Here is a 23250-nt window from a genome sequence, read left to right as displayed (position 1 = left end):
ACAGATTTGCCAGCTGGGATCTCTGAGCCGCAGTCACAGACTTTTAGAATTCCAAGCTCAAGAAACATGGAAGAAAGTGTTGAAAGGAGGGGTGATGCAAGATTCCCTCAAACTTCCCACCAGTAAAAAAGCTGTGGGCGCAGTGGGGCCATATTACCCCCCCCCCCCCCCCTTTCTCTCTCTCTCTCTCTCTCTCACACGCACACACACACACACACACACGCGCACACGCACACACACACACACACACACACACACACACTGACTCCACCCGCAGCTGCCTCATGGAACAGAGTGCGTGGGCGCAGTGAGTCCTGCCTTGCCCTGTGGAAACTCCGCCAGGCCGATGGAGTTTCTTGGCTCTTTGTGTGAACACATGTGCACGTAGAAAAGGCGCGTTGTCTCGGAATGATTTTGTTACTGACCCTTTTGGGTTGCTCTGGCGCTGGAGTGCTATAGTCCCCACCCCCTTCAAAACACGCGCAAGCATATGCCCAGTATGCTAACGTTCAGCCAGTCGATGAGCTGTTTATGGCTTCCAGATTATTCAATAAACCAAACGTCTGCACGCTGCCGAGCATTGGAAGGTTATGAACTTCGCATGTGCAGATGAGTTTCTGCATCGATCCGTGCAGGCCGGTGTTGCAACTGGTGGTTGTTTGCTGTTCTCTCACACAAAGCATGCTAAAGTGGGACAGCCTATTGAGTCTTGAGTCAAGCCCTATGAGCTAATAACTTATTCCCATGAGTCAACTCAAGTGCAATACAATAGAGCAAGACCATCCATAATCCCTGCATTGAACTCACAGACTTTTCATAATATCACTGCAACACTCAAAACACACAGTAAATCAATGCAAACATTGCATCATGTTTTGAGTTTTTCTGCAGCAAGATAGCTATTCATAGTAAATATAAGTTGAATGAAGAATATATGGCCCAAAAGTCTGTTTTGAGTTTGGGCTACTTTTAACACGAGGAAGAGTGCAGCCTCATAACCTGAGCGGGCTGCTGTTGCCGCTGTCGCCGAGCCAGAGCAGTGTTTAAACAAGCTATAAAAATGAATTATTACCAAACGCATGCAGAGACTCAGCCTCTTTTAGCCTGGAATTGGGGAGTCCCGTATGAAAATGTAAGTGGGGTTTTATTTGTGCACATTGCGCCACAATTGGTCTCTTTAATGTCCGTCTCATTCATGCCACGGAATGATTTATGAGCTCTTGAAGGCAAACATGGCTCGGGTATTTGCCTGTAACATGCACACAGTGTTAGCGGCTCTGTCATATGAAGATCCTCACTGGCTTATTTGCTATTGCTCTTAGGCTAAAGTATGACGTTTTGGAGTGGGGGGGAATAAAATATGCTTGTTTCTTTAGATAGCCATGGGCAAAATGCATATAACATCTCATAAATGTTAATATACAGAGTGATAAACTAATTTCAACAAAAAATGTACTATTTGACTTCAATAGCTGCTAATAAACTGCTAATTTAGAGAGTAAAAAAGTAATTATAAAGAATAATTATAAAGTTTATCACCGAAGTTAGGATTAAGAAACAAGACCGTTGAAGCATTTTTCCCCCAGCTGACAGCATTTTCAAACTATTTAAAATAAACATGCCAATCTTCAAATTAATAAAAAATATATATAATTAGCCTACAGTCAATTTCAATGTGTGTGCCTTCGAAACCCCAATTGTCCAGCATAGTAGACTATTTATATTCATTGGCAACCTGTTGTTAACATTTGCATAACATCTATATGTTTCTATGCCCTACTTCTTTTTATTTTGCATATTTTCTACATGAATAATTCAAGTAAAATATTCCACCCGCGAAAAGAAAAAGACAAACGAGTCAGAACACCAGAAACAGATTGTAGCAAGTTAATTGTATTCTAACAAAAATATCCAAGACATTGGAAGCTATACAAAAATAAAAATGACCAGGTTCCATAGGCCTAATATTGTATAATTATTCACATACACTCAAAATTTCCATTTCAAGAGATCAATTTGTTATGGTAATTACAAGTTTGAGTAGATCTATTTCAATGATTTAATTTCATCCTTACCTTGAATTAATCGTCAAGTCAAATATCAATAGAATAAATGTGCCGAATATACAAATAACCACAAAATTAACATTAAAGTTAATACCATCGTAGCCTGACTTTCATTGCCCCGGATAAAAATAAAGGAAAAAGTTATTTTGATTGATTTCAGTTAATAGTTCAGATGCTGCAGGTCGATTGTAGTTAGGGACTCCGTGAAAAAATAGAAGCTGTCCGTAGAAATGTCCACGGGGCTGTCCAGAGACTCTGACAAGCTCGGCGAGGCTGCATCGGAGAGCTGTAGGCAGGAATCCGAGGAGAAAGCTTGGAAATCGTGTATAGAAACATCCAGGGCCGGGGGACTGGCACCATTGTCCGGGCCAGATGCCGAGCCAGGGCCCATTGTTGACAGGCAGCCCGGAACAGTGGGTGACGGGTTGGGAAAATGTTTGAGATTTTTGTCATTGCTGTTCAGCGGCGCAGCAGCAAAGCCCATGGTCTCGCCATTGTGGAGCTGTGAGTTGGACTGAAAGGAGCAGGTATCTCTCTCCAGCAGGGCCCCGCTCCCCTCAAACAGGGGGCTATCGTCCTCCTCGTCGCTGTGGATGCCGTCGTCGGTGCCTGGCCCTTTCCCATCCCCGTTGTGGTTCTCCTTGCTCTGGGTCTGCCGCTTGTGCTTCATCCGCCGGTTCTGGAACCACACTTTGACCTGCCTCTCGGTCAGGTCCAGCAAGGCCGCTATCTCCACCCGCCTCGGCCGGCACAGATACTTGTTGAAGTGGAACTCCTTCTCCAGTTCCAGCAGCTGGGTGTTGGTGTATGCTGTCCTCAGCCGACGGGAGCCCCCTCCTCCCCCGCCGCTCTCCACAATCTCAGGCGAGCCTGGGAAAGAAAAGCACCATGATATCGTGAGATTAAAACGAAAGAAGCCCACATATATGTTACATAACACACTAGCTTCAGCTTGTGAATCCAGCGTTGGCTACCAGCAGCCACTAGAGAATGCCTCACAACACACTGCAGCAAAATGGCCGCTGGAGCTACTAACCCAAGCTTATAGCCTAGCTTTTTATCCCATAATCATTACTGCATAAAGCTACTTGTGAAATCATTGTTATACACATAAATATAACGCCCCAGATGAGCTCAAATCGAAGCAAAAGCCAGCTAAGAGCCACACTATAAAGGCAGTGAGGTCCAGGCTTGTGTGGGATACTAATGAATGCTCCAGCTGCCCTCCTCGGCAACGGCACTCCATCACTCTTCATTACTGTCACACATCAAAACTCTGGCACGGCTAGGGGAATAAATCATCTTACATTACCAAAAACTTTGCCCAAACTTTTTTCTTTCTTCAGACAACCATATCAAACCAATATCCATAAATCTACCATGGATTAAAAAAACGACTCTATTCGTTTTGGAAAGGCCTGCGCACTGGGCTAGGATCTAGCAACAGATAGTAAACATAGCTATACGACCTGCGCAGTGTGCGTTTGCCTCTCCACTCTGCGTTTTGCAGTAAATATCATTGTTTTGAAATCACCCACCTTTCGGGGAGAAGCACACAGGTCCATTGGAGATGGTGGTAGCGGTGGAGGTCGGCAGGTGGTTCCTCTTGGAGGCTTTCTTCTCCCGCATCCAGGGGTACTCCGGGGGTAAGGAGGCGGTGGGCAGCGGGCTGCATCCGTCGGGGCTGTGCCTGGGCCGGCCGTGCCGCGGATGGCTGCCCGGGTTCAGGCTGGGAATGGTCTGCTCAAAGGGAGGAGGAATCAGTGTCGGGCGTGAAAGCGTCGAGCTCTTGATTGATGAACTTTGAAATGAATCAGCGACAGGGGGGAAAGATGTCAGGCACTCAGCAAGCGACGGCTGACTATTGATAAAACCGCTCTCTCGCTCGAATTCGTAATTCATCTCCGCTCCCTGAGAGCCGAGGAAAGTTTGCACGCGTATTTTTATAAATGTTGCGGCTCAGCGAGAAGGAGAGAGAAAAAATCATTAAAAAAATCTCCTGGTAGTGTTTTTTCTATGTCACTGATTACGGCCGTATGGGGACCGAGCTACTATTAAACTATTGAATTCATGGAGACAAGGTTGAAATTGGACCGAATTGCCTGTCACATGATTACCTCTGCCCAATGACAATTTGGGGTTTAATCAAAAGAAGCCACTGTCTGCCTGATTGATCCAAAAACTCTGGTAAAGAACGCCAAGCTCAGTTGGGAGACGACTGTTTTTATTTACATCTTTGTCCGCTCAGTTTATCCCCCTCTCGCCCTTGCAGTCCACTCCACTAAGCTACAAAATGTGTTTTTTAAGAATGGCTGACGCGCACTATTACAGGGAAGGAGCCCCAGCCTAGGGTGCGCGGATTCGTGCACTCCTCTTTCTGGTATTGTTTGAGGATGTCAGTCGAGAACGCCCCCACCGCGCGTGCACACACACACACACACACACACACACACACACACACACACACACCTCGCCAGTAGCTATTCATATAGGCAGGCTGGGTGAGAAAAAAAAACACCCCAAAAAACTGATATTGAGACTTCTTGACAGAAACAAACCCCAACAATTCAATGTGTTCAGTAGCTCTGTGTCTGTGATGTCTCTACTTCAGACGAAAATGTGATACTCACAAATGTAACGCAGGCTGCAAAGATTTACTATAAAAACAAAATAATGAGATACAATATATCCATTGACATGTGCATCGCCATAAAATCATAAAACCATTATGTAATCAGGGTAGCACTGACTGATTGAAACGTTAAGACCATTTCATCCCATAACAATAGCTTAACATTTACAGAGGTAGTCTATAAACTTGTAAACAGACAGATACACTCACCCACACAAACATTATTGTATAGGCTATGAATAGGCAGACCATTATTATATTAAACCTCGTAGCTAGCTTACATGTGCATTTTCGTTTTAATCCACAAAAGGTCGATTTTGTAACAAGGTCATGCGCACGCGTGCACACACACACACACACACACACACACACATACACACATACAAACACATATACACAGAGTGAAACCCACACACAATCGCTCCTCTGTTTTGATCCAATAGAGCCAATAGTCAAAATGTTCGATTTCCAAAGATTGCAAGTCTATACAGTAACAACCGCATTCTCATAATCTTTACTCTAATCATATTTAAGAAGCTTCCTTATTGAGGTGTCTGGCACTGCGGAAACCTACAGCAGAATTGTTGGGTGACAGTAGCAAGAATGGAGAGAAAGACATGTCTCCGCTGAAAACGACTATTTCTATTGCATTTCCAGTATTAATTCGGCCTGTAACTGCAACGAAACAAACACCAACGCCGTTAGAATTATCCATTTAGGAATCCATCGCCGGGTTATTATGCAGATGGCTATGTTATTGACTGGCTCTTCCCCGCAGTGTTTGGTTTTATAGCTTTCCAGAATAATCTGTGAAAGACACATCTGGGATGTTTTTCGTCAAGCAGTACATGTTGTATTTTCACTCCCCAAAAATGGAATTGTGAGTAAGAGAGGAGAGGAAGAGAAGTGGTAGGCCTCTCTCAGTTTATTGCTTATATACCAAACAAAGAGTCCTGGAAGCCTGTGCGCGATCAATCTTACTCGCCAAAAGGTCTGACAGCTCGGTGCCCTCACAACACATTTAAGGCTTCTAACTCTCCCCCGGATCAAATGCAGCCAGGAAGTGGTGAGAAACACTGGTCACTCAGATTAGAACCAGTTTCTGTTCGCAGTTTTAGCCGGGCTGTCGCTGGAGGGATGTTTTAAAAGATAAATCAGAAGCCAACCAAACGATGCAACGATTTCCTTTATGAGGAGGCGGTAATGCGCCAACGGTGAGTAGGGCAACGCAACGTTTTACTCGGTCTTTGCATTAGTGTTTTACATAACAACATTATGTTTTTCGTTTTAGAACACTTGCAGGTTTTCGAGGGGATCAGGCAGAGTGGTGGAGGACAGAGTTGCTAGGGAAGAGATGGATGGCTTTTTTGGAATTACGCACAGGCTTTGTGCAGGGAAAGGAGTGGGTGGCGGCATTTAGTGGACCCCAGCCTGTCCTACACACTTCTCTTTACAGCAGGATTGATTTAGGACCACTTTCCCACGAATAGAAATGCAATGAAAGAAATACAAATCTTCTATTTCAGCTAAAAAAAAAAACGTTATTTACGCGCTATACCTGTGTATGGCACATATGGGTCAAATCAGTGTCTCGCTGTGTGTGTGTGTGTGTGTGTGTGTGTGTGTGTGTGTGTGTGTGTGTGTGTGTGTGTGTGTGTGTGTGTGTGTGTGTGTGTGTGTGTGTGTGTGTGTGTGTGTGTGTGCGTGCGCGCGCGCGCGCGGGCGCGTGTGCGTGTGTTGGATCCAGAATTGCTCAGTACATCAGCCTTTTTTACACTGACACACCATGGTTCAATTGTTCTAGGTTCCCCTGCTAACCATATGTCAGGGCTAGTAATGTCCATGCCCTGTAATATCAATCATATTCAGCTGAAAACCATTTCTTGGGGTTAAAATTAGTGTGATCAAATGATATGCTGTTACACAAAGGCAACATAAGCATAATCAAAACAAACTAAACATAGTTAATACAGAAAGGTATTGCTAATTTGAGAGAGGTAATGTGGGAAATAATTGCTTTTTTTTAAACAACGCGAGAAAAATACAGAACAAAACGTTAGCTGTACCTCTGTCTGTATTTTTGCTTGTGAAAATTCTGAAATGCTCGGTACTTATTGTATATCTGAAATTAAAAAATTAAATAAATACAATACAAAAAAATAGAGGGTAAATTATATACAACCATCCTATATTTCGCCAAAGTATCCACAGAAAAATATTTTGCCCCTCACAATTTTCACCTCGTCACTGCTGATTTGCTTTTCGGTGATGTGTAATTTCCACTGAGAAGTATTCGTGTTCAATGGCTTGTTGGCGTCTGTAAATAAGTAAAATAACAGGGAAATAAGCCCCGCGTTAGAGCCTGCATTCCCTCTGACTACATTTGACTGACTGAATTTACCAGGGAATTATTTTTTCCAACGATTTCTCATTTAGCTTGTTGTCTTCTTGCAGGGTCTCCAGAAGGACCTGGGTGACATTTTTATTATTATGGATGTGCCTACGCAGATGAGAGGAGGGGAGAAGGCCACCCGAATGTTTCCTTCATGTCGAATGGAAAGGAGGGCAAAAAAATCAAGTAGCTTTTATTCAATATTTGACGTTCTTTTCAGCCGTTCCCTTTGATGTTATTGAACATTAATTATGGCTATTGATGTTATATATTTTTCTGCACATAATGCCTATATAATTTTAACATGTATTGTTTATTAATAAAAAAAAGACGCTTTATTTTCGTTATTTACAATGAATAGCCTACTGTCTTACAAATGTTGTCGTATTATTGACCTGATATAGTTGTAGCCTATAGCTTCTTTGATGATTTTATCTCAGTTATGGCAAAGATAGAGATATAATAGTCTGGTGTTGCTGGGGACACTGTGTTGTTTATTTATTCTGTGTTTTTGTGTAATGTTTCTGGGATACGCCAAAATTACAACTGAAGGATATACTATAATTATATTTCAATTCATTTATTTATTTATTTCTTCGAACTGGAGCAGCATGGAATGTATGACATTGAAAAAAAAAGATGATATCTGTTTCTTTTTACTTCAATAAAGAAACTGTTAAACGTGTGTCCTTCTTTCCACCCTTATTGCATGATTGATTGATTTTACATTCGTTGGGAAAATAAAACACCTCCTCGAAGAAGAAAAATGGAAACCATAATAGCAACATAGCAGTGTCCTGCTGAGGAGCTTCTGCAGACAAGTATGGGCTGGAAAGGGCTAGGACGCTATTTTCCACCAACCTTCTCCCCACACAAATAGCGCAGGGTGAAATAATACTAGAGGACTCTTATCTTTACACTGAACAAAATAAATAACATTAGAAAAGTCCATCAGAACAACACAAGCAAGGGAGGTTGTGTGTAAGCTCAAGACCCTCCTTCTGAAAATGTATTTCCCTCATAATCCCAACTCGTGGCTCTGGAGGATCCTTTCACAAGTGCAACAAAATGCAAAACACAATTCTTCAAATGCGGATAAATAAAAGACGGACAAATTCACATTGAAAAAGAAATACGATTTGTTCATAATACCCTGTTTGATTTTCGATTTTAAAACAAGAAAAAAAAGATTAAATAGGCCTATGCATATAATGCCCCCCCCCCCCTCCCCTCCCCAAACCCCTCCCGCGCCTGACGTCCTATAGCCCAGATAAAGGTCTTTGTGGGACAATGACACGAGAAAAGAGAGAAAAAATTCAAGCAAGTCGTGATTATTTTTCCTACGCTACTTCACACATCAAACTATAGAGAACATAAACAAAGGCAGAGAGACGGTGGGAGCCATGAGGAGGCGCGGAAACAAAGCAGTAATGTGTCTGGAGGTGGATAAGACAATGGGCGGAGTGATCCGGGCTGCGCCACCGCTACAGATGCGTCAGTTTGGGCGCTTCCTGGATTCTTCCCTGAGAGTAGTGCGGCGTTAGGTCTGTATACGTCGGGGTCGGATCACACACTCCATGATGGTGACTGTTGCCCATTGTGATTGCTCCGTTGTAGTCCATGTTTGCAGACGGCGGGTGCGGGAGGTGGGTCAGACCGAAAACCGAGGCCCCGGAACTGGGCATGGAGTCGATGTAGCCTCCGCCGACATAAACGGGGCTGCCCTGCATGTGCGTCCCGTAGTTGCCATTGCCTTGGAGGGGATGCGCGTCATACTCGGGCGTGGCCGAGTCGGTCCCGGGATACCGCTTCTGGGAGGGCGGGCAGTTGTTGAGGGAGCTGTTCAAAGGAGGGGGGTATGACGTGGCCATGCCGTATGCATTTTGATGGGGTTTGTTGTAAGATGTAGGCGAATGCGATTCATAAGGTACACTGTTTACAAGAGAATGCATAGAGTTGAGGTATCCCCCGCCTCCTCCTACCCCACCGGAGCCTGGGCCCACGGGACTCCGAGGGGACTGTCCCCCGGGCGAAGGCATCATTCCGATGCCTTTCTGATCCTTCTTGTACTTCATCCTGCGGTTCTGGAACCATATTTTGATCTGCCTCTCGGTGAGGTTTAGCAGGTTGGCCATCTCCACCCTCCGGGGCCGACAGAGGTACCGGTTGAAGTGGAACTCCTTCTCGAGCTCCACGAGCTGCGCGCTGGTGTAAGCTGTCCGGGCCCTCTTCGACGCTGCTGACCCCGGAGGACTCTTGTCTCCGGGGCAACTCTCCACTGTCAGTGAGGAGGAGAAGAGAGAGAGGAGGATGTCAATCAGTAATCCATTCCAGTGTGTGTGTGAGAGAGGGAGGGAGAGAGAGGAGAAGAGAGTGAAACAGAAAGCAAATCACAGTGTGACAACACGCACACAGCTGATAACAAATCTCCCACATCAGAGAGTGGGCTGGAGGTGTGGATAGAGAGAGGGAGAGAGAGAGTTTGCTTACTAGATAAATATGCCCTGCTCGCCTATACTGCAAATAAAGGCTTCATCATTGACTCTCTCTCTCTCTCTCTCTCTCTCTCTCTCTCTCTCTCTCTCTCTCTCTCTCTCTCTCTCTCTCTCTCTCTCTCTCTCTCTCTCTCTCTCTCTCTCTCTCTCTCTCTCTCTCTCTCTCTCTCTCTCTCTCTCTCTCTCTCTCTCTCTCTCTCTCTCTCTCTCTGCAACCATCCCAAGATTTTGATAAATCTGCTCCCTACTGCGCAGCACAGAGGTTATCATCAGGGTGCCATAAGACAATTAACAATCAATGTATGCAGAATGCGCTCCTGCGCACTATATAACTGAAATTCTGCAAAGCACGAACATTTTTTAACCGAGTTAGGTCAATACCTGATATGCAACCAGCTAACCTTAGATTTCCTACTAAAGCATTTTGACCCTCATCGTTCTCCGTAGTCACACGGTAGCACACGCGTAATGCAAACACAAGCATTATGTATTCCTCGGGGTGTGTAAAGCAGCTCGCCTTGCCCTCGCTGATAAGCCTTTCCAAGAGGCTGGAGCTTGGCTGCAGAACAGCAAGGTGTTGGTCTACTTACCGCTGTGGCAGGCGGCCAACACGTAATAAATTTCACTAGCAGTCGACCAAACCCAAGGAATGCAGCATGACATAATCTAACCCATTAGGTTGTTCCAGAGATGGAAAGAGAACTTAACACTGGAAATAGCCGTGTACTTTCTACAAGGGCAATTACGAGTGATTACTATGATTATTACACGATTATTCTTTAATTCAATTTGAAAATGCTTGTAAATGACCGGTTCATAAATGAGACGCATTTTGGAGACGTGCGTAAAAGGCCTGCCGCATGCGTAAAAACTTAAATATGCCATTATACAAAAGGTTGTAATCAGACTTGAATAGGTGCGTAAAGGCTTTGCATAAATGTTAGCACCTTACAGTGTCAATTATATTAAAAAAAATACGAAAATACCTTCCCAAACATAATTTACAACGTCTTCGAGAACTGCCATGATCATCACGAATGATGAGATTGAATTGGCTCCTGGAGAGAAAGCCAGAATGAATGGCGTCCCACTGCTTTCCATTTTCAACTGTCAGAGAAGTACATTAGAAAACGACCCACAGCATAATAGGCCTGTATTGGGGGGAGTAAGAAATGAGAAATCAGGGGGCCATGGGAATGTTAGCATCCCTGAACTTTAGGTTGGCTCTATGGTAAACAAGCAGCGCCCCCCACCCACCAAGAATTCCTCTAATCAAAACAGCAGGACAAACTGAAACAACTGTTGTGTGTGTTTGTTTGTTGTCTCGCTGGGAACATTGTGTGATCAGAGGAGATGCGTGTTTACTGTAGGGACAGGTCAGCTGCAGGGCATTGGGAGACCAAATGGTGGAATCCAGTGCGGATTGTGGATTTGGTATAGGATAAAATGTATAATAGTAATTGTATGCACTGGTACATTACATATTAGATTATTGGTCAAAAGGAATATTTGTGGATTAATAGGTCATAGGCTATCGGTGTGTGTGTGTGTGTGTGTGTGTGTGTGTGTGTGTGTGTGTGTGTGTGTGTGTGTGTGTGTGTGTGTGTGTGTGTGTGTGTGTGTGTGTGTGTGTGTGTGTGTGTGTGTGTGTGTGTGTGTGTGTGTGTGTGTGTGTGTGTGTGTGTGTGTGTGTGTGTGTGTGTGTGTGTGTGTGTGTGTGTGTGATCACCACTGATTTAGGCCAAGTACCTGAACTGGAGCTACTAGTGGGTTTCTGCTTGGTGTTCTGACGTGATTCCTTCATCCAGGGGAAGATATGCTTGCTGCGAGGTGCGGAGGTCGGGGAGCCGTTCTTGGCACTGGGCTGGTTGGACCCGTTGCTTGTGTTTTGGCTGATAGCACCGGGTGATTGTGGAGGAGGGGGTGGGCCTGACACCGGCACCTGCGGTTGATTGCTTTCGGGATGAACCGTGGACTGTGCCGCCTGAATGGCTGTGGTCCTGTCGCAGCTCTCCGCCATCTCCCCCGGCTTCTGCAGAGCCACGGAGCCGTCAGGAGACTGCAGGGAGCAGGCAGGTCGATGGTACTCACTTTCCACATGAGAGGCCCGGGGATATTGGACCTGATTGGCATCATAACTGAAGCCATTTGCGCTTTGATACGGGTAGCCACTGTAAATTGCGGAGCTGTCGTAGTAGGTTGCCTTTTGCATCTCGCCGTTTCCCAATATTTATTTCAGAAACTGACAGGGTCTTGACACCCTTGTAGAATAACATTGGCACCCCGTGGTCACGTGACGCCTCTCCGCCAATGGCCTCCTCGGGTGAACCTAGGGTTACAAGAAGCACTGTGAGGAGAAGAAATGGTGGCGATCCATCTTACTTTTCAATACAGGCCTGACACGAGAGACTATGGAGGCAAGATAGGGCCAACAGTTCTGGAGACTATTACCGTTTACCTTATGGCTTACACAGGGCACAAAGGCACACACTAACCTTGTATAACCATCTGTGCCAAGCAACATCAAAACAAAAACGTTTTCAAAAGCATTTCAGAATTCCAAATCAGTTATAATGCCTAACAAGAAAAGACATGGCATTTTAGGTTTTTTAGCCTATAAACATGAAACTGTATGGATATTGCACATAGTAATACACCTAATGCTCTTAGGGCTACTAATATAAACTGGGCAATTGGGCAAGTGATCCGAGGCTATATGCTGCTAATATTTCAAATGAATATTGTAATTCTGCTGGTATGCAGTTATTCTGTTGCTGGGATATCATCATAATTAGCTTATTTATATGCAGCAGGTGAAAACATATTTTAGCTAAAGCTCTTTGTGAGTGCACTGGGTCTATTTTTGTTTCTCACTATTGGTTTAAAAAACAATCTTCCATCAGTAACAGGATAGACCTCAATGCGTTGTGCTCCCTCGGCCACCTGGCGCAAAGCATAAACAACCGCATTCTTTTTTTTTCCTTTTTTCTTTTTCTTTGCATGTGAGCTGCAAGATAAATGGAAGAGCCACAAGGAAACCTGAAAAACCGGGCGGGCATCCGTGCATCTCCATGACCACGGTGTGAACTTTTCCTTGCAGGCCCATAATAATGGCTGCTGTCGGTGCTGTCTGCGCGGCGGCCCGTCGCGGTGATATATGGGGGTCAGTGGGCCGAAACGGCCTGCTCGGAATGAGCGGCCCGGTGAGCAGGCAAGCCCGGTACTCAGGCGAACAGAAGCCCGGGATGCACAGCTAGCCTGCTGCTAAACCACTGCCATAATTCACTCATGTAACCATGGGGATCACAGCCACTGAAAGATTATTGGGGAAACTATCAAGCATAATCGACATAGATCTACAGGTCAATTTTGGGAAATCTTTCATATTATGTGACATACCATTGAAATAATGGTGCGTTGAGATATTCTATGTATACTATAGGCTATAGAAATCATGCACTGAGGACGAGCTCTAACGAGCCAGGAGTGGAGGCAATAATAATAATAATAATAATAATAATAATAATAATAATAATAATAAGAATAAGAATAATAATAATAATAATAACAAACAATAACAAAATATAATAATAATAATAATAATAATAATAATAATAATAATAATAATAATAATAATAATAATAATAATAATAAATAATAATAATAAATAATAATAATAATAATAATAATAATAATAATAATAATAATAATAATAATAATAGCTTCCAATTAATGTTAGGGAAAAATAAAAAACAGCACTCATTCATTCCCTTGGTTCCGAGCTGAAATCATGCAATTCTTTTGTTTGTTCTGTAGGTATATGGGTTAGATTTCAGTGGGCTATAGTTGTCTGGCAGTATATGGTTATTTATAGTTATAGTTACAAAGCCAGTTTCGACACAAAAATAATATTTTTTAGACACATAAATACAAAAAAATATCTATTTCAACTTAAACATTTGCTGAAACTGCTATGGGTCATTATAGGCCTAATAGTAAAACGTGAATGCAATAACGATCTGATTGCTGTCTTATTTCACAGTTAGCAGATCTACTTCGACCTACGACTAGACTTAAACTATCATAAAAGGAACAGGAAGAAAACAGATAGAGAAAATGTCCAACAACTCCGCCTCTGCACAGCAGTGCATAACGACAGGCAAATCTGTATAAAATCAGAGCCACTCAGTTCGCCCTCAACGCAAGTAAACCGCAGAATGAAAGAAGATCTCTTCAGTACATCTGCTCTTCAAATGACGACCTGGAAAGGATATCAGAAAGCTTTTTTGGTGTATTTCCAGTGGAGGTAGAGCGATAGTAATAAATGGTATAGAAAAGAGAGACAAAAGACAGACTTGAGCTCAGCCCTCTGCTCCACGTTAGAGAAATCTGGCTGCCTGACTGTGTGTGTGAACTCTTCCTGAACCGAGATCTAAGTCATACGGTGATAAATCACCGCACGACACACAAACTCCGCCATTTACAACCGAGGGAGCCTATTTCTGGCCTGCTTACCTTATCCTCTGACGACGAATGCAGAGCACCAAGCAATATTTTCTCATTCAGCGACGAAATCGATCAAAGCAGTAATCCAGAGAAAAAGTTTAAAGGGAGAGCTGTCTGGGTAACGCAGCGGCAGACTGCGCCCTGCCATGCACCAGGCATTAGCGGACACAAAAAGGGAAGAGTCGAGAGAAACCCCTTTCTTTTTTTTTCCCCTATTCGACGTGGATGGGTAAACCGAGATTACGAAAGCAGGCGTGAGCAGTCGGGTCAGCGAGATAAGAGCTATCTGGCCCCACGATTGAACTTATCACATGCTATAGAGAGCAATGACCAGGGCTTCATAGCAATATTAAACACAGCCGGGGCTTTGCTGGACTATGTGATCCTTCACCAGTACCATGCAGACACCAGTGAACTCCCCCGAACCACAGCGTCACCATAGACAAGAAAAATTATGCAAATGAAGTAGCGCCTTGGAAAGCCAGTTCAAATCAAAGTGGCTGCCTCTCCCCCCCCCCCCCCCCCCCCCCCACCAAATGAGGTAGTATGTGTAGAAAAAAAATACATATATATCGTTACAAGCCCATCCTCAACGTGTTTTAAATCGTTTGTTATTATTTACTCCACGTTCTGAGTGGAATTATTACTGGATGTTATGGTGGAGCAGAGGAGAAAACAATGGCTGACCACGATGCATTCCCATTTCCATGGGACAAGGGCTTCTATTCACGGCTTAATCATTAGCCAACATTTTGGGCATAATGATTCTCAATCCTCCGGGCAATTCGTTTTCCTTTCAACGTCAAATATTCCTCTGATTATGAGCGACTGGCTGCATGGCTTTTTGGGGAATGGAGAATACAGCATGCTATTTATGTGATGAGAAAACAAAAACGGATCAAAGCCTTGTTCGCTGTATATCAAGGGAAAAACCCCACCAGGAGCTGGGTGTGAAAAATGGACAGAAGTTTCATCACCAAAAGGCGAGCAGAGGACATGCAGCGAGGAGCAGGGGAGAGCAGAGCCGACAGCAGGGGGAATCCCTATGCATGGTAATGGTGTCTTTTGCAGCCAAAAGAAGAAAAAAAAAAGATTTATGTCCTCTCGCTTCTTCAGGCTGTAAACACGTCCAGAGCAGCTTCTCTGCTGGTTTGAGGCTCTGGGACGCAGATTCAACGACACAATTAAAAAGGTAGAACACACGGACGGCGTGGGAGGGTGAGTGGGACAAAAATTCACGCATGAGGATTTTTTTTAGCCAACGTGGCTTTTTCTTTTTCCAAACAGAAGAAGGCGATTTGTATAATTATTTACTCCTTTGTTTTGGGCCAAAATGCTGATTCGTGTTTCTCTTTAATTTGGCACTGGCATGGGTTAAATGTCAGTGAGTTGGTGGTCGTATGGCCGTGCGCAATAAGGCCCCAACAATGTGACCCAAAAAATCAGCAATGTTGAGGAAAGAAAACCCTGTTTTTAAACAGGATTTCTACAGTGCAATAAAGCATAGTGTGGGACAGGCAGATGGTTTTCACAGAAAGTGGTTTTTGAAAGGAGTAAGGCACCGCTCCAAGAGGTGCGATTTCCCTCGTCACTTTTATAGTGACAAATTACAGCACAAAGACAAGTGAGAGAGAAGGAATTATTGCTCCCGGCCTCTTCATATCGCTGCTACAAGGAAATATACAAGCCATAGTCTGCTTGTCTATCCTTGTGAGCGCTTTTGTGGGCGTGCGTGGTACTTATTAGAAATTGAATAAGGATATGACCATCAAGCATTCATAACACAAATCAATAAAGATATATAGACTTACCGAGGGCAGAACAGGGTGTCTGGAAGACCGTGCAATGGCCTGGAATTACTTGGCTGGAATTCTGCAATGAAAAATGGAATAAATATTTACATTTTCACTGAAAATGATTCAACCTTCCAATGCATTGTGCAGTTATAATATTGTGAATATTATTTCAAATGGCATATCAGCTCTATAGCGATCGAAAACTAAACAATTAGATTAGACTAATTATGCGTATTGGTGTAAGCCCTATATGCGTAAATGGCGCAAAAATGAAACCAAAATCCAGTCAAATTGGATGCGATTATCTTGAAGATGTTATTTTTTAAGCTAGGCTAAAATTAAGATTTTACACAGGAGGATCCAGGCCTATTTATCAAGTTATAATAGCTCTTTGTGGCTTGAAAGTATCCCTAAATTACAGATTATTGGTCACATTTTTTACCAACACTATAACACAAATATATTCACACTGAGAACACAAGCCTATCCAAACTAAAATAAACAATACGCGTAAATAAAGGCCAGTATGCACGCATTCTACTCCGACAAAAACAACACGCCAAGCTCCAAGCAAATATCGCATGCATAGAGGTGTAATGCACTAATAATACAGCATGGGCCTATGCAAATAACATGCTTGTTGTCTCTCTGCTGGTCGGTGTGTATTTTGTATTTTCTCGGGAAACGGATCGAATAGTCATTAGCTCTCGCGCACCGGCTTCCCTAAGTCCCCGTGCCCATAAATCAACCAGGAGCGCCGTGACCTCAGCGCGCGGCCGCACGGTCCTGGATGGCACTCCGTCTTCCATTATATCCTCGTTTCCCCGGCGGAGCGACACAACCCCACTGCTTCCCCTTACTTTATATGGAGCTCAACTTGATTTATCATTTACCCGCAGAAAGCCATGTAAAGACACAAACTGATGCATTTTATAGGACAGGCGCTGCACCTTGGGGCGGCCGTTTCACCTGCTCTGTTTGGGTTTTTGTTGTCAGCCAATATTTAAATGGCCGCGTTTATTTACAAACCGTTATATAGGCCTATTGTCTCAATATAGCCGCTCATGCTGCCAAACACGAGGGGAAATATAAATATAGCTTATCAATATGTGCTGCCCTGTTGTAATTTGAGAATGTAACGGTTTATGGGTTTATTCTAAGGTTTAGCTTAGCCTCCTAGCTGGAAGCATAACATGGAGCAATTATATGCGTCTATTTTAATGGCTCGCTCAGCCAAATCCTCGAATGTTTCCCTAGATGTTGTGTTGCAAATTCTGGAGGCCTATTATGTTTCGCTTGGTTAACTTTATCAGCTATGATGAATTTGAGATATCTGCAGATAGGTGAGTATGATAGCTTCTTATTAGCGTTGTATTTTCTAGCACTGCAAAACCTAGACTTACTGACCTCTGCCTTGCACGGCAATAACTCGCGACAGTAATGAACAATCGGCGGAAATACCTCAAAATAAAATCCATCCTCCCAAAGCACAGCCTCTGACTCTGTCCGCGTGGAAAAACATATCCGTCCGTGACAGCGGTATAATACCATCCACAAAACCGGGATCCTCTCTCTTTCTGGCTCTCTCTTTCTTTCCTTTTCTCTCCTCGATAAAAAAAACTACAAAGCCCGGACTCCCCTCACGGAAAGTGGGGGTAACCCGCATATAATCAGCATCATATGGCCAGACCGGGGCTCCGGTTTTCTTCCCCGTGCCATAACACCGCGCAGTATTATGCGCCCCGCTCACGTGACGCAACGTCAACTTAAATCCCTTTTATTTGAGCCCGTGAATCATTAATGGAGGCAGTCATTGCCCCTGAGGAGAAACGGATCAGTTTGGAGGGAGAAAAAAGAGGGGTACATGACACTGCAATGTATCTGGCAGAGGAGCAAGTCTCTCGCAGAGAAGCAGCTTTTCCACATGTCGCCCATTCAGAGGAGAAGGCTGTTCTGTCAGTTTTAAAGTACCATATATTTGGTGCCTATTAGTGCCTGGGTGAGCCTTAGCGCTAATCCTGCCGTGTTATGCCGGGTGCAGCTGCAGCTCTCAGCCATGCTAAGAGCAGGATGTTTTGCACTGCAGCGTGACAATTCGCACTATGTGAGATGGAACTGGCTTTCCCTCGAAAATACCCTTTAAGGATGGCATAATGATTACTCAACACTCCAGTCAGCCTCTTCTCCCTTCTCTGAGATTTACAACGCAGTCAAGACTGTGGAGTGTGCTAGCGAACTCAATGTCGCCCCCCGTCCTCTATCACAGAGTTGGGCTGTAGTGCCACTTAGTCAGCCTCTTGCTCCATCATCAATTGCCTGCATGCTGGCGGCTAAATGGAAATAAAACGTCACATCATTACCTGTCCTATCCTATAGGGAAGGTGTGCGTCCTGGTGGTCGTGAGAGGTGCGTGTAGTCTATGTCAGTCAGCAGTGAGCGGAAAGTGGAGATGAGGCAACCAAAGTGTGGGTCCTCGACCCCGCTGATCACTACATGGACCCCGTTCGACCTGCAGGTGCTTACGCGCTTCCTATGACCAGTTGAGTGATGTTGGAAATTATAGGTTTGCGCACAGGGAGAGTTTTGGTGCTTAGCCTATATTGGTAGTGGGATAGTTGGTAAAGTGACAACTAAGGCTATATGCTAATTTACCAAGACCCAAACAATTAAGCTATATGCCTATATCATTCATAGGCTATTAAAGATTTTGCCATGCGTAATTGTCCTGTCATGGAAAATATGTTGGCCTCTGCCACACCAAATGCCAAAAATCTTGGCCGGAAGAGGCTCTCTCTCCTAGGCACCGTTTGGCGCTTGTTTTCCGTCAACACCGAGTAGCGGGCGTGGAAAATCCCACCACAACTATTAATCACTCGGGGCGGACATGGACAGCATCCCACTCCCACACCAGCCTTTGTCCTCTCAAACTACAACTTGAGCGGTAAACTTTTAAAGCCAGGAGCAGCAGCAGACCAACTCACCTTCCACACACATTAAGGACAAAGGACAAAGCTTCAGTGATGAGGTTCCATGGAATTTACTTTTACGCACGGCTTTAAGACGTATTCACTAAATGAATGTGGTTTCTTTAAACAATGTTTGTGTTTTGTTAACCATACTGTTTGATTTTAAATTATGTATTTTGCTCTTTTTCTTACAGTTTACTTCTAGGCTATGCAGCAAAGTCACCATGGACAGCGCATAAGGCTCGACTTGACTATGGAGAGAAAACAGAGCCTCACTCCCACGCTGCCTTTCGCCACCGCACCTGAACTTTTCCCTGACCCGGCAGAGACACGGAGAGGCGACTGTGAAGTTATTTTGGGTTTAAAAACAAGGAGAAGATGGAAACCAAAGCCCTACAGCTTCTAGCCTACATTTTTACTTTTCCTTGACTTTTTTGTTGCAGTTTTTCCAAAGTTGCTCTTTGTGGTATAGTTGATTGATTGTGTTTTATCTCAAATGTTTTAGCAGAGTTATTTACACAAATCGAGGCTTCTAATCACTGTCAACGAAGAGGAGTTAGAGGCACAGACCTCTGGACGTTGGCCAGACGGCGGTCCATATCTCCCCACAATGTTGACACTCGGAGCTCTTAACAGCCAGGCTTAGGTTACCGATACACTCAGCCGAAGATAACTCTTTCTCCAAGGCTTACAACGGCCAACATCAAGGCTAATGCGAAATTCAACGCCTTAAGCTGACTTGGAGCCCATTTTCCGAATGCAGAGCAGCATTGGGAATCCTCGATCGGGAGTGGGATTGTTTGCTGTTGGGTGGTTGTAATAAAGCACTGAAGTTGAATTTTCATGTTGAACTCGGTCGTTTTCTTTCTGTGATAGGAGATATTGAGAAACCATATAGTTTGAGGCATTATTGCAAGTTCTAATAATTTGCAATGCAATAGGTTTGAGGTAAGTGCAAAACACCTAATGATATTAATACGTCTATTAATTATATTGCTTATAATAATAGTAAAGAAATGAATTCATCATACAAGGACTTAGTTAATGTTTAACCTATGTCTAAATTGGCCTTTGTGCCCGCTCTCGCTGAAGGGCCTTTTCAGATGTCGAGTTGTCCTGACAACTTTCAGAGAAGCACAAAGGCCTCTAAAAGCTCTTTGTATGGGTTATGTTTTAACATACTTTTCTCATTTGTATAACCAATAAAGGCGAAAGTAGCCTACAGTGATTAAAATTGTGTGAGTATAGCCTAACCCTTCCTCCATCATCATAAAGTAAACGCTATAGTATTTCTCACCAGCTTTGAAGTCATAGGTCATTTTAAGGTAAGGTCTAGCTCCGGCCAATATAAACGGAGGTTATATGCTATTCACGCCAAATTCAAGAGATTGTAATTCTACACCCAGAAAAGTTCCAGCCATCGATTATATGCACACCAATCACTTTTTATTTGCCTCAAATCATTTTAGCAACACAGCACGATTTTTCAAGTCCCACAAAACTTTGATATTTGAACTTATAGTTTAATAGTCATCTTGGTTTTTCAGAAAGTAGCCTATACGAGAAAGTTCTATACAGCTGCTGGTCTGCACACGCCAACCAACATATAGGCTATGAGATGGTTCAAAAATGTTAGGCAACTTATACAAACTAGGACCAAATATTCCCTCGAACATTTTTATGTTTACAAATATGACTATTTGAGTTTGCAAATGAGAAAATTGTGATATGTTGGCCTCGAATATACCCCTCAGAGGAAAGAACAGAACTGTGGATATATACAATAATTTTAAATTAACCTGCACGTGCTCGCTGGTGAGAATATTCTTGTTAGCCTGTTAAAGTGATGTTATAAGTTGGGCTATTCTGCACTATATTTCAAAAATCCAAATATTAAAATAAATAAATAAAATAAAATTAAACTAAATAAAATAAAAATGCAAATCTACTCACAAGTCATGATAGTCGGTGTGTCCACCACGGACCGAACAGAGTTAGGGGAGTCAGGGGAGACGAGAGAGTCGCACCCTATACTGAGGATCACTTCAAATGAAAATACGACAGAATTTCATATCTATTTCTGACCCGAGGGCATTCATTATTCAACAAGTCACGTGGATGACTAAATTAAAATTTCAGTACATTGGAAGTGACCTCTATTCGTGTATCAAATGAGTTGAAATCTGTAATTTAACTGGCTCGACTTCTTGAGAGGAGGTAAAATCGGTGCCAATCAGCTCAAACGCCATCTTCTGCACAGCTGCCATATCTGCAACTGCTGCACATGAACTGGAGAGTGTGTGCAAAGCACGGTGCTTACAGAATTTCTGACAAAAAGGAAGCAAGTTCAGTCTGATTTGTTTAATTTCGACTGCAAAATGCTTAAATGTATAGGATGCAATGGAAATATGCAATCAAGAATTGCTACTAAAAATAGGTTCCAGTGTAAGGTTAAACTGTCTGCTGCCTGGATTCTACATCTACACTTTAGGTGCCAATTGTATGTGATTTATGATCAAATATTATTATAAACATTTTATTATGCCGTTATTAGTATAAATAATGCAGTTTTGTAAGAAAAGCAGCGTCCTGGCGCAGCCAAGTGTAAATGGAAATGAAAACAATGGCATGCATAACAGTAGCATGTTTCTTCTCATATTTGCCCTTTCCACACATCATGCAGGGCTTGACAGCGGCGTTTCTGTGACGAATTGCAGAAAAGCATGTCTCCCTGCACGATCATTTGGTGAATTGGTGGCTGAGATTCGCACCTAAACACCGTTTTTTGTTTCCGCCTTGTCTCTGGGAATCTAAAATGAGAAGAAAAGCGCACGGAGGTCTTAGCACTGATGTATGGTCTGAACATTGTGTGTGTCGTAAGGTCAGGGGTCACAAGAAGTGCTCCGAGTCAGTGATTGGCCAGAGCCGGCCGTGTCCTCTGGTTGAACTCTCTATTGTTTGGATGTAGCAGGTAGTGACCAACACTCACACACTGGTGCACTGAGGTTCGAGGAGATCTCCTTATAATGGCAAGTGAAAAGACTAGGCTATGTGTGGTTGAATATACATTTAACAGTTGGGGTTTGGTGTGATCACCATGTCAGGAGTAGAGCCTGAGCCCATAGCTTCATGCATGGTGTGCGGATCCTGCTTCTTGTCTACATTGCAAGGAGTAGAGCCTGTAACACTTGAAGCCATGATATCAGCCTCATATATTTCTAACACGCATCACATCAATTCCGTCTACAAAAAGGCGTATGACATTCATGGACATAAAAGAGATAAATATTTTACGCACAAGGCTATAAAGTCAATTGAGCATTAAAAGACGTATCAGAGTATAGAATTAGGTCTGTTTGCATTCTTCTTTACCCGTGATATAGGGTTTACACATTTCTTAGACCAGACATCATATTGAATTGGATACATATCCACAATCTTATTTGATAAGGTTGACTGTTTCTGTTAATATAAATCGTGCCTTATAAGTTGCCATCTTGTCTTATAATAAGTTGCCATTGTGAGAGAAGAGAGGAACTGAGCAATATTGCACCCTTGATTTAAATCAACCCTTATTCCAAATAACATGCAATATGAAGCTTCTGAATGCCCACACTGTGTTCAAATGCAGTATCACTGTCTAAATACATATTTTTTAAAGTGTGGTGCATTGAATTAATTCCCCTGAAACGCAATCGTACTTTTACGCACGCCAATACAAAACACTGGATGACTCATTCAACGACTTCAAATAGATATTTATGACCAGTGCTAAATCTCGTTCATGAAAATAAAATAACTAACATGAAATGTAAATATTATAGACTGAACTTGTAATTCCAAAAGTATGAGTTCAGATGTATTTAAATGCAGTGGGCATGCTATGTTTTACGCACGGCTGCAACAGTTCATTGCTGAACTAAAGTCAGTACTTTATGCCACAATATCCAAAGCCATGTCGTGAAGTACATATTTATTTCACAAGAACACCTTAGGTCTATACTAGCCTACATTACAACGTTCATTATTTAGACAACACACAAATATTCACAGTTTAGAACACAGCACAACATGGACGCACTAGTACAAATTAAACTACAGCTTACGATACCAACAAACATAAATTCTACTTGACGAAATGACGAAATGCTTTCATTATTGTGCCATCGCTATGATTTGTCTATGTACATTAGATGTGAAAGTCACCTGGACTACATTCAACAGTAAACCGACCCACTCAAACACACAAACTACATTGTTACTCCGAATGATGCCCTGACGCCAAAACAGCGGACTGGGTGCTAACAGGCATCTAAGAGCTTTGCTAAATATCTTTCAAGTATATTAGAACTTTCCATGAACAATTTAAAAAAAATCATAAAGGACATAGAAAAACG

General features: G+C 43.1%; 2 protein-coding genes across 2 annotated transcripts; both read right to left on the bottom strand.

Annotated features, from left to right (window-relative positions):
- Positions 1–1873: 1873 nt before the first annotated feature.
- On the bottom strand, positions 1874–4364 carry hoxa2b (homeobox A2b). The gene is made up of 2 exons (XM_083646219.1): positions 3605–4364; positions 1874–2936 (listed from the first exon to the last, which is right to left on the bottom strand). Exons 1-2 carry the CDS (start codon positions 3966–3968, stop codon positions 2227–2229), a joined length of 1074 nt encoding a protein of 357 aa, XP_083502345.1. The 5' UTR covers positions 3969–4364; the 3' UTR covers positions 1874–2226.
- A 3981-nt stretch (positions 4365–8345) lies between these two features.
- hoxa3a (homeobox A3a) lies at positions 8346–14337 on the bottom strand. The gene is made up of 3 exons (XM_083646218.1): positions 14101–14337; positions 11335–11914; positions 8346–9368 (listed from the first exon to the last, which is right to left on the bottom strand). Exons 2-3 carry the CDS (start codon positions 11795–11797, stop codon positions 8575–8577), a joined length of 1257 nt encoding a protein of 418 aa, XP_083502344.1. The 5' UTR covers positions 11798–11914; positions 14101–14337; the 3' UTR covers positions 8346–8574.
- Positions 14338–23250: the final 8913 nt, after the last annotated feature.

This window comes from Poromitra crassiceps, assembly GCF_964638095.1.
Source record: "Poromitra crassiceps genome assembly, chromosome: 11".
Lineage (NCBI taxonomy): Eukaryota > Metazoa > Chordata > Actinopteri > Beryciformes > Melamphaidae > Poromitra > Poromitra crassiceps.
The sequence above is the reverse complement of the archived record's forward strand: the minus strand, read 5'-3'. Positions and strand labels throughout refer to the sequence as shown.